Consider the following 13,598-nt stretch of genomic DNA (forward strand, 5'->3'; position numbering starts at 1 on the left):
GCCTTCTTAGCTGATTTTTATGCAATTCAGAGTATCAAAACAGTTCATTGAGGATTTCCAAGTAAAGCACCTTCTCGTTTTAATTTAACATTCACCAGAACTCAAGGAAATAAGTGTAAATGTACAGAAGGAAACCATATACTAATACTTACCATATTTGTTCAAGATATCGATCTTTATTTTATTTTGAAGTGAAATACTACCACCTGGTGAAGATTCTTTATACTATTATCCCTGAAAGTTACTTAACCATACTTTCCATGAATGGATGCAAATGCATAATCGTGTTTTATCAATTCTCATTAGCTCTTAGTACCTTAATACTCACTATTCTCGTATGTGTGGAACAACTCAGAATCATGGCACCAATGAATGAAAGCCACCACCCTGAAGAGTTTATTCTACTCGGCTTTGCTGACCAGCCTTGGCTCCAGCTCCCAATCTTCATTGTTCTGCTCATCACATACCCCATGGCCTTGCTGGGAAACATCGCCATCATCCTGGTGTCCAGGTTAGACCCGCGGCTCCACAGCCCCATGTATTTCTTCCTCACCAACCTCTCCTTCTTGGACATGTGTTACACCACCAGCATCGTCCCTCAGTTGCTGTTCAACCTGGGAACCTCTAAGAAGACAATCAGCTACTTGGGTTGTGTGATTCAGCTTTACGTTTTCAGCATAATGGGAGGCACTGAGTGTCTGCTCTTGGCTCTTATGTCTTTTGATCGCTACGTGGCCATCTGTAGACCTCTGCACTACACCCTCATCATGAATCTGCACATCTGCATCCTGTTAGTGTCCATTGTGTGGCTGGGTGGAATCACCTATGCAGTCTCAGAGGCCACTCTCACACTACAGCTGCCTCTATGTGGTGTCAATACACTAGATCACTTGCTGTGTGAGATCCCAGTTCTGATCAAGACAGCCTGTGGTGACAAGGCAGCTAATGAACTCACACTCTCTATCGTGTGCATATTTTTAATAGCTGTCCCTCTATGCCTAATTCTTGCATCCTATGCTCACATTGGACATGCTATATTTAAGATTAAATCTTCCGAGGGAAGGAAAAAGGCCATTGCAACATGTTCCTCTCATCTCATTGTTGTTTTCTTGTTCTATGGTCCAGCAATAAGCATGTACCTTCAGCCCCCTTCTTCCATCTCAAGGGACCAGCCCAAGTTCATGGCTCTCTTCTATGGAGTGGTGACTCCAACACTCAATCCTTTCATCTACACCCTGAGGAATAAGGATGTAAAGGGGGCTTTGAGAAACCTGGTGAGGATTATTTTAAACTCTAAATGACAGTAGACATCAAGTGAAATGTTTTACCAATTAGAGTAGATTAAAGCTAATTTCTCTAAAAGTTATTCTTGTTCCTCATTAGCATATTACATGCAGTTGCAAAATATGTCATATTTCTCACACCCTTTAAAAAGATACAAAACACAAAAGATACAAAAGGAATAAATTCAGCTAATAGTCATCTACTGGGGAACATGCTATTGGGAGTGGATGACACAAAGGTGTAAAGAGAACAGTTCCCCTGTGGCAAGGCCGCTAGGAGCTTCCAGCTGTATGGCAATGCCTGGTGGATGCCTCTCCAACCACTTCAATGCAGTTTCATTTCCTTTGCATGGAGACTGAAGCAACCCATAAAGAATTCTGAAATCTATTGAGGCATTGCTATTTGCCCTTCTGTGATGATTTCTGCAACTGATGTGGACTTAGGAACCAGTCTTATTGATAACACCTTGGCAGGTGGATCTCTAACAATTTATGAGAATTTATGCACACAGGAGTACAATTAAGCCCATGCCATTCCTAGACTCCTTTTGTGTACCTAGCAATTGCCTCATAACCTGGCCCAGACACATAGCATGCCTTCTGGGAAATGGCTTGATAAGCACCCTAAAGATTGGCGAAAATGAAAGGAGCATAAGCTAAAACTGCTATGGTGATAAATACAGTTACTGTAAACTTGAGAGCTAGTGTGTCTTTGTAATTTCTTTGGAACATAGATAATGTATCTGCTTCACACGCTTTTATGACTCTGGCTTGAGGGATAATGGATGATTGCATTAAATTTATAGAAACACGCTTTTAAGGATTATTTGCTTATGGGGTTGTAAATCATATAGTTGTTTGGACATTTAATGTTTCAAACTTTTATTTTGGATCTTTATTTTTTTTTCTTAGTGTTTTTTTCATTAAGTTGCTGATAAATTGTAAAAATAAAGTGATTTGCATTTTGACATATTGCTCCCATTAAATGTTAATAATTTGTAGAAATATAAATGTAGTAGGAATGTACTACAGATTGATAAAAGCATGTGTGTCCTGGTCTTGAGTTCCTGGCTGTCATTGAATGGTTACTACTGAAGAACGCTTAATGGCTTGCTCTGAAGAAAAATGATTTGCAAATTATCTTTAAAAACACCTACATAACTATGAAGCAAAAATTAGAATAATCATGTGTCTGTGCCTGCTTGCCCATTTAGTCAAGAAGTAAAAAAAAAAAAAAAGAAATAGAACAATCAAATGTTTGTACAAAACTTGTGATTTTTGTGTAAATAAGACAGATGATTAAGCTGTTCATTCTGAGTACCAAGTAACTATTGTCCACTCTCTTTTCTTGCTAACTCCACAAACCCTTCCTTGAGCTCTTAACTTGGCTGGAGCTGGTCTCTGGCAGCAAACCACATAAGCACACGGTGGAAATATCTTAAAAGTGTTACATTCTAGTTAGAATCCTTACGTTGATCGACTCATAAAACTTTATGCCTTGTGAATGACAAGAAGGTCATTGTAAAGTGGCTGTTCGAGAATGTGTCCTTTCTATACTTGAGCCTTTACATGAAGGCACAACATTAAACACTGGAGAATGCAGAGTAGAGTACCATCTTGGAAGCTGAGACCAGGAAATTACCAGAAACCAAACATCCATAATGCCTTGATCTAGAATTCCCAGTTTAGAACTCTCAGAATTAAATTCCTATTGTTCATGAATTACTCAGTCTCAGGTATTTTGCTCCAGTACCGCAAACAGACCAGGAGCAAACTAAAACTATTATGATAAAAATGTCAATTTATGGGTAGCAACTAAGGACATCTCTGCTGGTTGGTGTGGAATTCATACATTGAGAATTAAACACAGTGCTGTATTAGTGAAGAAACAGGCACTTCAAGAAAGGCAAGAGTCAGCCTGTGTGGTGGCCTAGAAGGCCAGTCTTGTGCCTGCTGCTGCAAGCAACCTGGTTTGTGCCCTTGCTGCTCCACATTAGATGCAATGCTTTGCTAATCACTTGGAAAGGCAATGGAGAATGGTTCAAGTTATTAGAACCCTACCCTGTGTAGGAGACCCAGTAGAAGTCCTGGGTCCTGGCTAAGCATTTGCAGCCATTTAGGGAATGAACCAGCAAATGAAAGAACTCTCCATCTCTCCTTCTCTATATGAAATCTGTCTCCCAAATAAAAGTAAATGAGTATTTTTTTAAATGAAAAAAGGCAAAAGAAATGTCCTCTGGCTAGGATCAAGACCTGACCAAGACACTGAGAGGACATCTGCATGCTAATTTGAACAATTACAACCCAGATCCACCTGAAATAATAACAGTGCTGTTCCAGTTCCTGAGGCTCATACATTTTGGCATATTCAGTTAGGAAATATCTTCAAATACTGCAAATGTATGACTGAAGGCTGGGCAGATTGCCAGAGTGTGTTTTTAAAGTTTGCACACACAGAGAAAATAAAAATTTGGCTTGTTAGGAAGCGTCTGTTATCACTTTTATTAGTTAAGGTGTCATTTTTCTAACTCAATCTTATATACTGAATAAGAAATGCATTTACATTTGGAGATCCTTCACAGCAGGATTTCTGTCCAGGAAGTAGCTGTGGAGACTAGCAATAATTGTCCTGATTATTTTCTGAGACGATCCTCTGCCATGAGCTAGGTAATGCGTATTCTACCTATTGGGTCTACCAAGATTATGCAGGCAGACTATGTGAGAAACCCAGAATTCCTGAGAACTACATGCAGAATTACCAACAGGAAGAAAACTAACTAGTAGAGCAGAAATGTTTTATTAGTACTTATAAAAATGTGTACTAGTCTCCTTTCTAGGGTGTGAACATTGAGGATATAAAAACATGAGCATCGGGCCCGGCGGCATGGCCTAGCAGCTAAAGTCCTCGCCTTGAAAGCCCTGGGATCCCATATGGGTGCCGGTTCTAATCCCGGCAGCTCCACTTCACATCCAGCTCCCTGCTTGTGGCCTGGGAAAGCAGTCGAGGACGGCCCAAAGCTTTGGGATCCTGCACCCGCGTGGGAGACCTGGAAGAGGTTCCTGGTTCTCGGCTTCAGATCGGCGTGCACTGGCCCATTGTGGCTCACTTGGGGAGTGAATCATCGGATGGAAGATCTTCCTCTCTGTCTCTCCTCCTCTCTGTATATCTGATTTTGTAATAAAAATAAATCTTAAAAAAAAAAATGAGCATCATCTTGACTAAAGTTGAGAAGTTCCATTGAAAGAAAAGCTGCTGATCATTGTGTGGTGGATGGGCTTGGGGAAGGGGCAAACTTGGGGCCTGGGGAAAAAAACTTCTTGCAGCCTGTTGGCTGCTGATGGATGCCAAGCCGGGATTGTCTCAATGCTCAGAGCCCCAATTCCAGCCACCGTGTACACGTGGTGACCTGTCCCTGGGCAGCCAGTGAGCATTCTGTGCCAGGCTGAACCTGCTGGCTATCCACCTGCCAGCTCTGGGGTTTTGGGGTTTTGAATTGTTGCTTAGGTAGCTCCATGTTAAGCCCACTCTACTTCTGGGATGTCAATCAATCCTAAAGACTCCAAGCAACAGAGTAACTTTTCCTTTGAAGGTAAGTGAGAGTAATGAGACCTCGTAGGTGGCAGGAGAGGGACCACATGACCTTGATGGATAAGACTGATACACCAATCTCCTTTAAATCCTGAACAGTACTTGTAATCACTGAACAATGCTGACCACCAAACACCAGTCCATGCAAAACCTAAGTCTTGTGGCTTGTCTAGCAGGATCATATCCTATTACCTGACGTGATGATGGATCAGCAAACGGGTCACATTAGGCAGGGCCATGACATTAACTAGCACTCAAAAGAACCATATCCGGGGGTAAATTCTGTGGGGGATGTGTGGGCCAAACCCCATGGAAATACTAGCCCCACTGGTTAGGTCAAGAGTTGGGGTGGTGATGGATTAAGCTAGGTGTGACCAAAGAGCCTGCCATCAATCACAGATTAAAGGAACCAGCAACAGTCTGGACTGGTCAAAGCAGCACCCGAATGCGCATCCTGAACAGGGTGTGGGGTGGGCCAGGCTGCAACGTTCGCCAGTTCATACAAGGCCAAATGGAAGGCCAGACTGTGCCATCCACTGGCCTAAAACCCAACGGCATGTATGAGAACTGGGTCTGGGAGTGAATCAAGTGGAGAAACTTGGGAAACTCCCCTGGTGGGTCATAGCTCCCGCTGGTGAACACATGGTCTAGGCGTGGGGGTTGGGCAAGCTGAGCAAAGTAGCTCCAATGGCTGGCCAATGTGTGAATTGGTAATGGAACGGGGTAGACCCGGCAGGACTGAGCAAACCTTAGCCCACAAGCAAAACTAGAAACGAGCATGGAGCACAGGTCATGCCGAGCTAGGCTGTTGCACCTACTGGTCTGCGTGAGCCAGGGATGCTAAGCCACAGAGTCTAAGGCAGTGGCAGGGACAGGTGAGGGGCTGTGCCGAGCTGAGCCAGAGCAACCACTGGTATGCTTAACACTGGCTAGGAACAGGCCCAGTTGGGGAGTTGGGGGGAGACCCTGGCTGGGTTGAGGTTCCCACCAAGGGGTGCTTGGGCTGGAATGGGGGCTGTGTTCTGATCAGGATACAGTTGTAGTCTCACTTAGCACAAGTGTGGACTAGGACTGGGCACACCAAACTGGACTAGACTCCAACACCATTTGGTGCTCTGGAGGACCAGGGTAGATGTGGGATGGACTAGGCTAGGTCTCAGCCCCTACTGAGCCATGTGTGAGCTGTATGTGGGTATGGACGAGCCGTGGCTGGGCTGGCTCATGGACCCACTGGTATGCGCAAAATCTGGCATTGAGAGAGGTTCTGATGGAGAAGCCTGGGCAATTCCTCTGGCAAGACACAGACCCAGCAGGTAAGCGCAAGAAATATGGTAGGAAACAGCCCAGAACAGGCCATGGAAAGTTACCCACTGGCATACACTTGGCAAGGGTTGGGGGCAGACCAGGCTGAATCAGTTCACATCATCCACTGGCAAATCCGAGCACCAAAACAGAGTGTGGGTTGAGCCAGGTTCAGTCGCGACAAAAACCAGTGCAAAATACGGAATGCCAAAGTGAGGTTGCCTGTACCGGGTGTGACCGCAGCACCCAGTCAGCACACATGAGAACCAGGAAGGGAGGGGCGGAGCCAGCAGGGGGATATGGAGGTTCTCCCCTGCTGCATAGCTACTCCCACTGGAGAGCATGAGTTGGGATGGGGGAAGAACACAGCACCTGTGTGCCTCATGTGGACTAGATCAGGGAAAAGCCAGGCTGGGCTGATTGTTCCTACTGGTGCAAACAAAAATTAGAGTGAGTGAGGGTTGTTTGTGCTTAGCCACAGCATCAGCTGGCAGAAGCTGGCACTGGGCTAATTCTGTCAAGTCAAGCCACAGAACCACCTGGAGAGTGCATAATCTGGGAGTGGGTGTGGCCTGGAAGGGAAATAGTGGGCTGCTCCTTCTTGGGTTACCACTTCCACTGGAGGACAATAAAACCAAAACATGGGCTGGGGTGGCTAGACAGAAAGGCACTCATCTTTCGTTTGGATGCAGGAATGTATGTTCCATTGTATCCCCATGTCTGGATATAATAAACCCTAGTACTCCATCACTCTACATTACCATAAGTGAGAGACTATGAAACAAGGTCAACAACCAGTATGAGTTAGGACAGCCACATCAACAGCATCAACATCTAAAACAAATTGTAGCACCTTGAAAAAAATAATGCGCCACTGAGTAGCCAACACATGAGTGACAAAAAGGAAACACAGAAGTCTTTTTGGGAAAAATTATTCCATCATATAATTCATGAGCACGTGATGAATTCGACTGGAGAAAAGAGATTATTTGGAAGGAACCAAACTGAAATAAAAACATCAAAACACATGGGATACAGTCAAAAAAGCAAACAACCAATCAAAACCAGTACGGATTGGACTATTGGAGTTACACTTTCCATGTTGGCTTCCTTATATGAGAAAGAGTATATGGTATTTGTTCATTTGTGATTGAGTCATTTCACTGAGCATAATGGTTTCTAGGTGGGACCACCTATTCTTTAAATGGAATGATTTCATTCTTCTTAATAGCTGAATAATATTCCATGGAGTAGATGAGCCACAGTTTCTTTAACCACTCTTCCTTGGACACACATCTGGTTTGTTTCCATGTCTTTGCTATTGTAGATTGTGCTGCTGCAAATATAGGATTACAGATCCCCTTCTCACATGCAGATTTCACTTCTTTTGGGTATATTCCTAGGAGTGGGATAGCTGAAAAATAATTGGAAAACCACAAGATTTAATAATTAAAAATAATAAATAGTTTAAAAGAAATGAAAAGAAGTTAGATACACATTTAAGAGACAATTTAAAGAAAAAAAAAAAAACAGTGTTTCAGCAATGGCTTTGTCCACACTAGAGGTGTTCTCAGACCTGTATATTCTAACAACTGAATACTAAAAAGTGCATCTTTTTCTGAAAAAGACAACTAAATAGTTCAATTTCTGGATTGCAATTCTATAAATACCTTCATGACTAACAAATATCCAATTTTTAAACTGTGATACACAAAATTCCAATTCCTTGAAGGAATCCCAGAGAATAATGTTGACTAAGAATAATAAATATATCTTTAAAAAATTCCTGCCATACAACACTAACACATACATACAAAAGCATCTACATTTCCTACACTTTTCTTTATTTGCCACTTTTGTTTGCTTATTTATCTATTGCACTAATAAGTAATTTCCAGCTTTCCATCTTTTATAAACTAGACACCTTTTAAAATAGACACACAGTGTATATGGGTCCTGGACAGGTGGGAGGGCCTCAGGCTTGAACACCACACAACCAGATGATCGGGCTTGGAGACCTGCATACTTGCAGACATGGGGGCTGTGTATTGCTCAGGCAAGGGAAAATGGGGATGTGTGGGATGGAGGACCACTGAGGGAGTATGTTACAGGTGAGGAATGACTTCTGGGGGAATTCCACCAACCAGGTTACTGCACTTGCAGATAACCAAGGGGCTGGGGCAAGGTGGCTTGGAGGAAGGAAACCAGAGCACCTTTCTGGGTAAGACCAATGTACCCACCCATGTAGGAGACCTGAGCCGGGTATTTGGTATTAATCACTACCCACCAATGCACAATAAACTAGAGCTAGGCAGCCTGCCAGGCAGGGCTAGACCACAGCATCCATCAAGGAGTGCCAGGGCAGGGGGTGGACCTTGCTAGGCTGGGGCTGACACTAACCAGCAAGTGAGAGTAAAGATGTGAGGACAGATTCTGTGGAGCCGACTATGGGCTTACCCCTGAGAAACTGCAATATCCACTGATTTCCTCAAAAGCTGAGGGTGGTGGCAGGCTGAGCTAGGCATGACGATGGAATTGACACCTGTGGGAACATGCATTGAGATCAGGCCAGGCTACTCCAGGCTGAGGCACCTGCAGGTGGACCCAAGAATTGGGTGTGTGGCAGACTGGCTCACAAAATCCAACAGCAAACACAAAGGCTGAGAGTGGCTGGTGGACAATGCCTGGCAGAGGACTAGCACCCACTGACATTCGTGAGATCTGGTCTAAGAGTGGGCCTGGTAGGGAACATGGGGAACTCCCCTTCTGGGCAGTAGCTCCCTCTGGTGAGCACAAGAGTCAGGGCTGCATGTGGGCCAGACCAGGCAAGGCTGCTCCACTTGTTGAAAGGTGTGTTGACTGGCTTCTGAGAGCTGGGAGTGGGGGGTAGCAGTTGTGGGCTGTGGTCCATGCAAGTCTGGGCCATTCTATAGCACTGGAATGCAAAGGAGCCAGGACAGGATACAGGTCATGATAGGCTATATATCACAAAACCAGTTTGGATGACAGCTGGAAATTCGACCAGACTGGGCAGGATTAAGTTGTAGTAACCTACAGTAAGTTGAAACTGTGGACCAGTTTACTGGTCCATGCTGTAACATCCAATGGCAAGGACCAAGATGAGGGTTAAGTCATGCCAAGCTGAGTTGCACCAACCACCAGCATGCACAAGAACTGTGGCATGGTAGGAGAGCTAAGAGGATGTCCCTGCTGCACTGCAGTTCCAACTGGTGAACTCAAGAACCAGGAATGGGGGAAGTCCAAGCTGAACATGGCTACAACTTACCTCAGCATGTGTGTGGGCTGGTCTGGGAATGTGTCAGATGGGGGTAGGCTCCAGTACCAACTGGCACTTGTGAGAGCCAGAGTGTCTTTAGGATGGGCTGAACTAGGTGTCTTCATCTGATCAGCCACATGGGAACTGGGTCTGAGCTATAACACCCACCAGGTAGAACCAAAATGGGTGTGGAATGCTTTTCAAGGCCACAGTACCCACTGGTGAAGGTCCACAGTGGAGAGGGCCAAATCAGTCTGAGCCAGCTACCTACCAATGTGCACAAGATCCACGATGGGGAGCTCATCTGACAGGGGGTTTGGAAGACTCTCCTTGTAAAATACAGCCCCAGCAGATGAATGCAAGAACCAAAGCTTGGGGTGGTCCATCCCAGGCTGGGCTATAAGACCTGATAGCATCGGTGTGGGTATCGGTGTGATAGCAAGGTGTTGAGGTGGCCAAGGTTGGGCTACACTGGAACAACCACTGACAAGTACAAAAGTCAGGATGATGTGCAGGCCAGGCTGTCTTTAGAACAACACCCACAATTTTACATTAAGGTCAGGACTGGGAGCTGGCCAATCTGGGCCAGGCTGAAACACTCCTCCAAGAATAACCAGGTGAGATGGGCCATGCCAGTAAAAGCCATAGCATCTACCAGCACATGCATGGTCTCAGAACAGGAAAAAATCTTGTAGAGAGTGGGTGCAGAGTCTCCCCAGCTGGGGCATTGTTCCCACTGAGGAGCATGAGTACTGGCACAGGGGGCAGATTGAGTGCAACAACTCTGGACAGGGTTGCAACAACATTTGGCATGAGTCTGAGCTGGATTTTTTGGAGGACTGGGCTCAGCCAGGCCATTAATCTACTGGTACATGCAAGGGCCAGGATATCTGCCAACTGATCTGCCTTTGCTATAGCATCTGCTAGCCTGAGCTAATACAGCGTGCAAGTCATGTCATACTGAAGCACAATACTCTCTGGAAAGAGTAAGATCCACGACTGGGCCGGGACTAGTAGGAAAACTATGAGAACTCTTCTGCTGGGCTGTATCTCCTGCTGGAGTGCATGAGAGCCAAGGCTGAGGGTGGACTGGGATGAACAAGTTGACAACATCCATTGGCATATGTTTGGACTGGTTCCTGAGATGAGTGAGCTGAGCCAAGCTGAAACACAAATGAGTGCATATGAGAATCCAATAGAGAGATGGCACTAACTGGACTTTTCTGCAGTACATATTGGTGTGAATGAGCAGGAACCATGACTCGGGCTATGCCTAGTGGGGTTTATTTGAGGTCATCCAAACTAGGCTTCAGTTCTCTCTGGTGTGCACAAGGGCCAGATCTGTGGCATGTTGGGCTGAACAGGATGGCAACACTCCCCAGTATGCATGGGATGTGGGGCTGTGGACAGAACTGACCAGGCAACTACAATCACTAGCATGTGTGTAGGCTAGTACAGGTGACAGACTGAACCAGACTCTGTACTTGCTGGCACGTTCAACACTCAGATCTGAGGTCGCCGCAGGTGGGTTTTTTGGGAAAATCTCCAAATGCATCACTGGACTGAAAATTCTAGCCACAGGGAGAATCATAGCAATTGTGGTCCAGCCTTGGGATTTTTATGTTTGGGACTAGGCTTCCTATTGTCATGTTTTTGCAGTAGACCTCATGCCCAGGTGAATGAGTTGAACACTACTGTGGATCCTCACACAATGGAACTTGGAAGGATTCTCACCTTGAAGCAAGAAAACCAACAATATTTATGAACCCTCAAAACTATTCAAGCAATATTCTCTGAGCATTCTCCTACACATTTGGGTTTCTAAGGTGACATCAAGTGGACATACTCATCCCTAGTTTTTGATGATGTAGTTTGGTAGCTGGGAGCTGGTGACACAGGAGAAAAGGGAAGAAAAAGGAAAATCAGAAGTATCTGCCCACCCACTCTCCCTCATACTTGACCCTCCCCATCCTATTTGATGGTCCTCCTTGGCCTGTAATCTTGTCATTTTTGTGAACTATCAAAAATAAAACATGAGCCCAGTGCTATGGCTCAGTGGCCAAAATACTCACCTTGCATGTGGCAGCATCCCATAGGGGAGCCAGTTCATGTCCGAGATGCCCCACTTCCAATCCAGCTCCCTGCCTGTGGCCTGGGAAATCAGTAGAGGATGGCCAAAAGGCTTGGGACCCTGTACCCATGTGGGAGACTTTGAAGAACCTCTGGATCCTGGCTTCAGATAGACTCAACCCTACCCATGTGGCCACTTTAAGACTGAACCAGTAGACGGAAGATCTTTCTGTCTCTCCTTCTCTCTGTAAATCTCCCTTTTTAATCAAAATTTTTAATAAAATAAAAGTTAAATAATAAAAATAAACTAGAAGAGATGAATTAGAATGTTTGCCCCACAAAGAAATGTTAAATATTAAAGGAGGCAAGTTCTTTATGTCCTTTTTAATCTCACTTCCTCCAATAGTAACATTTGTCAAAACTTTGTTCCAGTACAAAAGCAGACTATCACAATATTCAACTTAATGCAGTGAAGAACATTCCCATCACAAGCAGGATCATTGATGCTACACTCTAACAGCTACACCCACTTCTAGTTCCACACTTTCTATCCAGTAGCTTCCTTTTTTAATTTTTATTTTTCATAATACAGTTCCATAGGCTCAAAGATTTCCCCTTTCATCCTTCTCATTCCTCCAATGTATTCCCCTATATTATTACAATAGTATACTCCTTCAGCAACAGTCACAAGTCCATCATTCTGCTATTTAAGTGTATCATGACATTGTAGATAAAAACAATGGTAGAAAGTGTAACAACCCATTGTCAAGGTATACTTAACAGTTTCATTGGGAGTCCATCTTTTATTCAGGACTAGAGGTGCATATTGCACTGTATCTTCACTTCTTGGTATGCTTGTCCAATTATAAAGTTCTCTTGGTGCAGATATGTATATGCATGTTTACCTATATATCTGTTGATCTTGTATTTTGCATGACAGTTGCCTTATATCAGAGAGGATATATGATATTTGTCCTTTTGGGATTGGCTTATTACAGTGAGCATGATAATAATAATAAGTTTTGAGGGTAAAGCAGAGAGGGCACAATCTCAGGAAATGGGAGAGGATAGGCCAATGGAAGAGAGACAGCTGGAGACAAATGGACATGGGGAAGCAGCAAAGACAATAGAGTAGTGTGGCAGTGACCAGATACTCCAACTGTGGTCAGCAATTGACAATTGGAGCTCAAGTAGTGTCCAGATGGGAAGGGGAGCTCACAGGGACCTCAGGAGGTGAACCCAGGTGTACAATTGCCCATCATGTTGATATGCTTGACTTGACCATGAACAGAGGCAGAGTGGCAGATTCCAATCAGGTGGGTGCAGGAACAGGGTGGAGTTCATAGCTTACACCCCCACCAGTGCTACATCTGGCACCATTTTGTGTGCTGAGGTAAAGGCTGTGGACCTGGAGGGACAGAAGTTAACTGTGCGTGCACTCAGCTAGAAGCAAGCTCATTTCTGGCATTCGTTGCACTGGTCCCACAAGAAAAACAACACCATCTTAACATCCTACAACACACACACACACACACACACACACACACACACACACACACGTACTGAAATACTTGCTCTATGAGATAAAAGAAAAATACTGATAGCATTATAGTAATTTTTTTATTCTGTAGGCTAAGATTTTAAGCATTAGAATTTTTGGTTTTTTTAATAATCACATATCGGCAATGGAAATTCAGAATTTGAGTTAGTGCAATTATATTCAAATAGATTTGAAAATCTTGGTATCATATAATGGTTTATCTTTATTAAAATGTAGTGGCCTCTGTATACAGGCATCTTAATAGTATCTGGAAACACATCCTTGGTTCAAATGGTGTATGCTTGCATACATAGCTGTGTGAATTGATTTGGCTTTTGTAGCCAGTAAACATTTACTATCTCTCCATTCCCATAGGATCCCATGTAAATATTCAAAGTTTGTTGAATTGTACATATAAATAAATCAGACTGTCTAAAAAGAAAATGATGTTTAAAGCTGGCTGCTCAAGTTATGATTCAGAATGATACTATGCTATTAAAATATTAATTCTTATGAAAAAAGAGACACATATTTTTA

The 13,598-nt window shown here is 44.1% G+C and overlaps 1 protein-coding gene across 1 annotated transcript; it reads left to right on the forward strand.

Annotated features, from left to right (window-relative positions):
• The first annotated feature begins 359 nt into the window (after positions 1-359).
• LOC131481857 (olfactory receptor 2B11-like) lies at positions 360-1,301 on the forward strand. Its single transcript, XM_058672283.1, has one exon. The coding sequence runs from the start codon at positions 360-362 to the stop codon at positions 1,299-1,301; it is 942 nt and encodes a 313-aa protein (XP_058528266.1).
• Positions 1,302-13,598: the final 12,297 nt, after the last annotated feature.

Source organism: Ochotona princeps, chromosome 1, assembly GCF_030435755.1.
Source record: "Ochotona princeps isolate mOchPri1 chromosome 1, mOchPri1.hap1, whole genome shotgun sequence".
NCBI lineage: Eukaryota > Metazoa > Chordata > Mammalia > Lagomorpha > Ochotonidae > Ochotona > Ochotona princeps.

Bases quoted from the DNA above. Each gene is read 5' to 3' on its own strand.
- LOC131481857 (XM_058672283.1), top strand. From the start codon at position 360: ATGGCACCAATGAATGAAAGCCACCACCCTGAAGAGTTTATTCTACTC.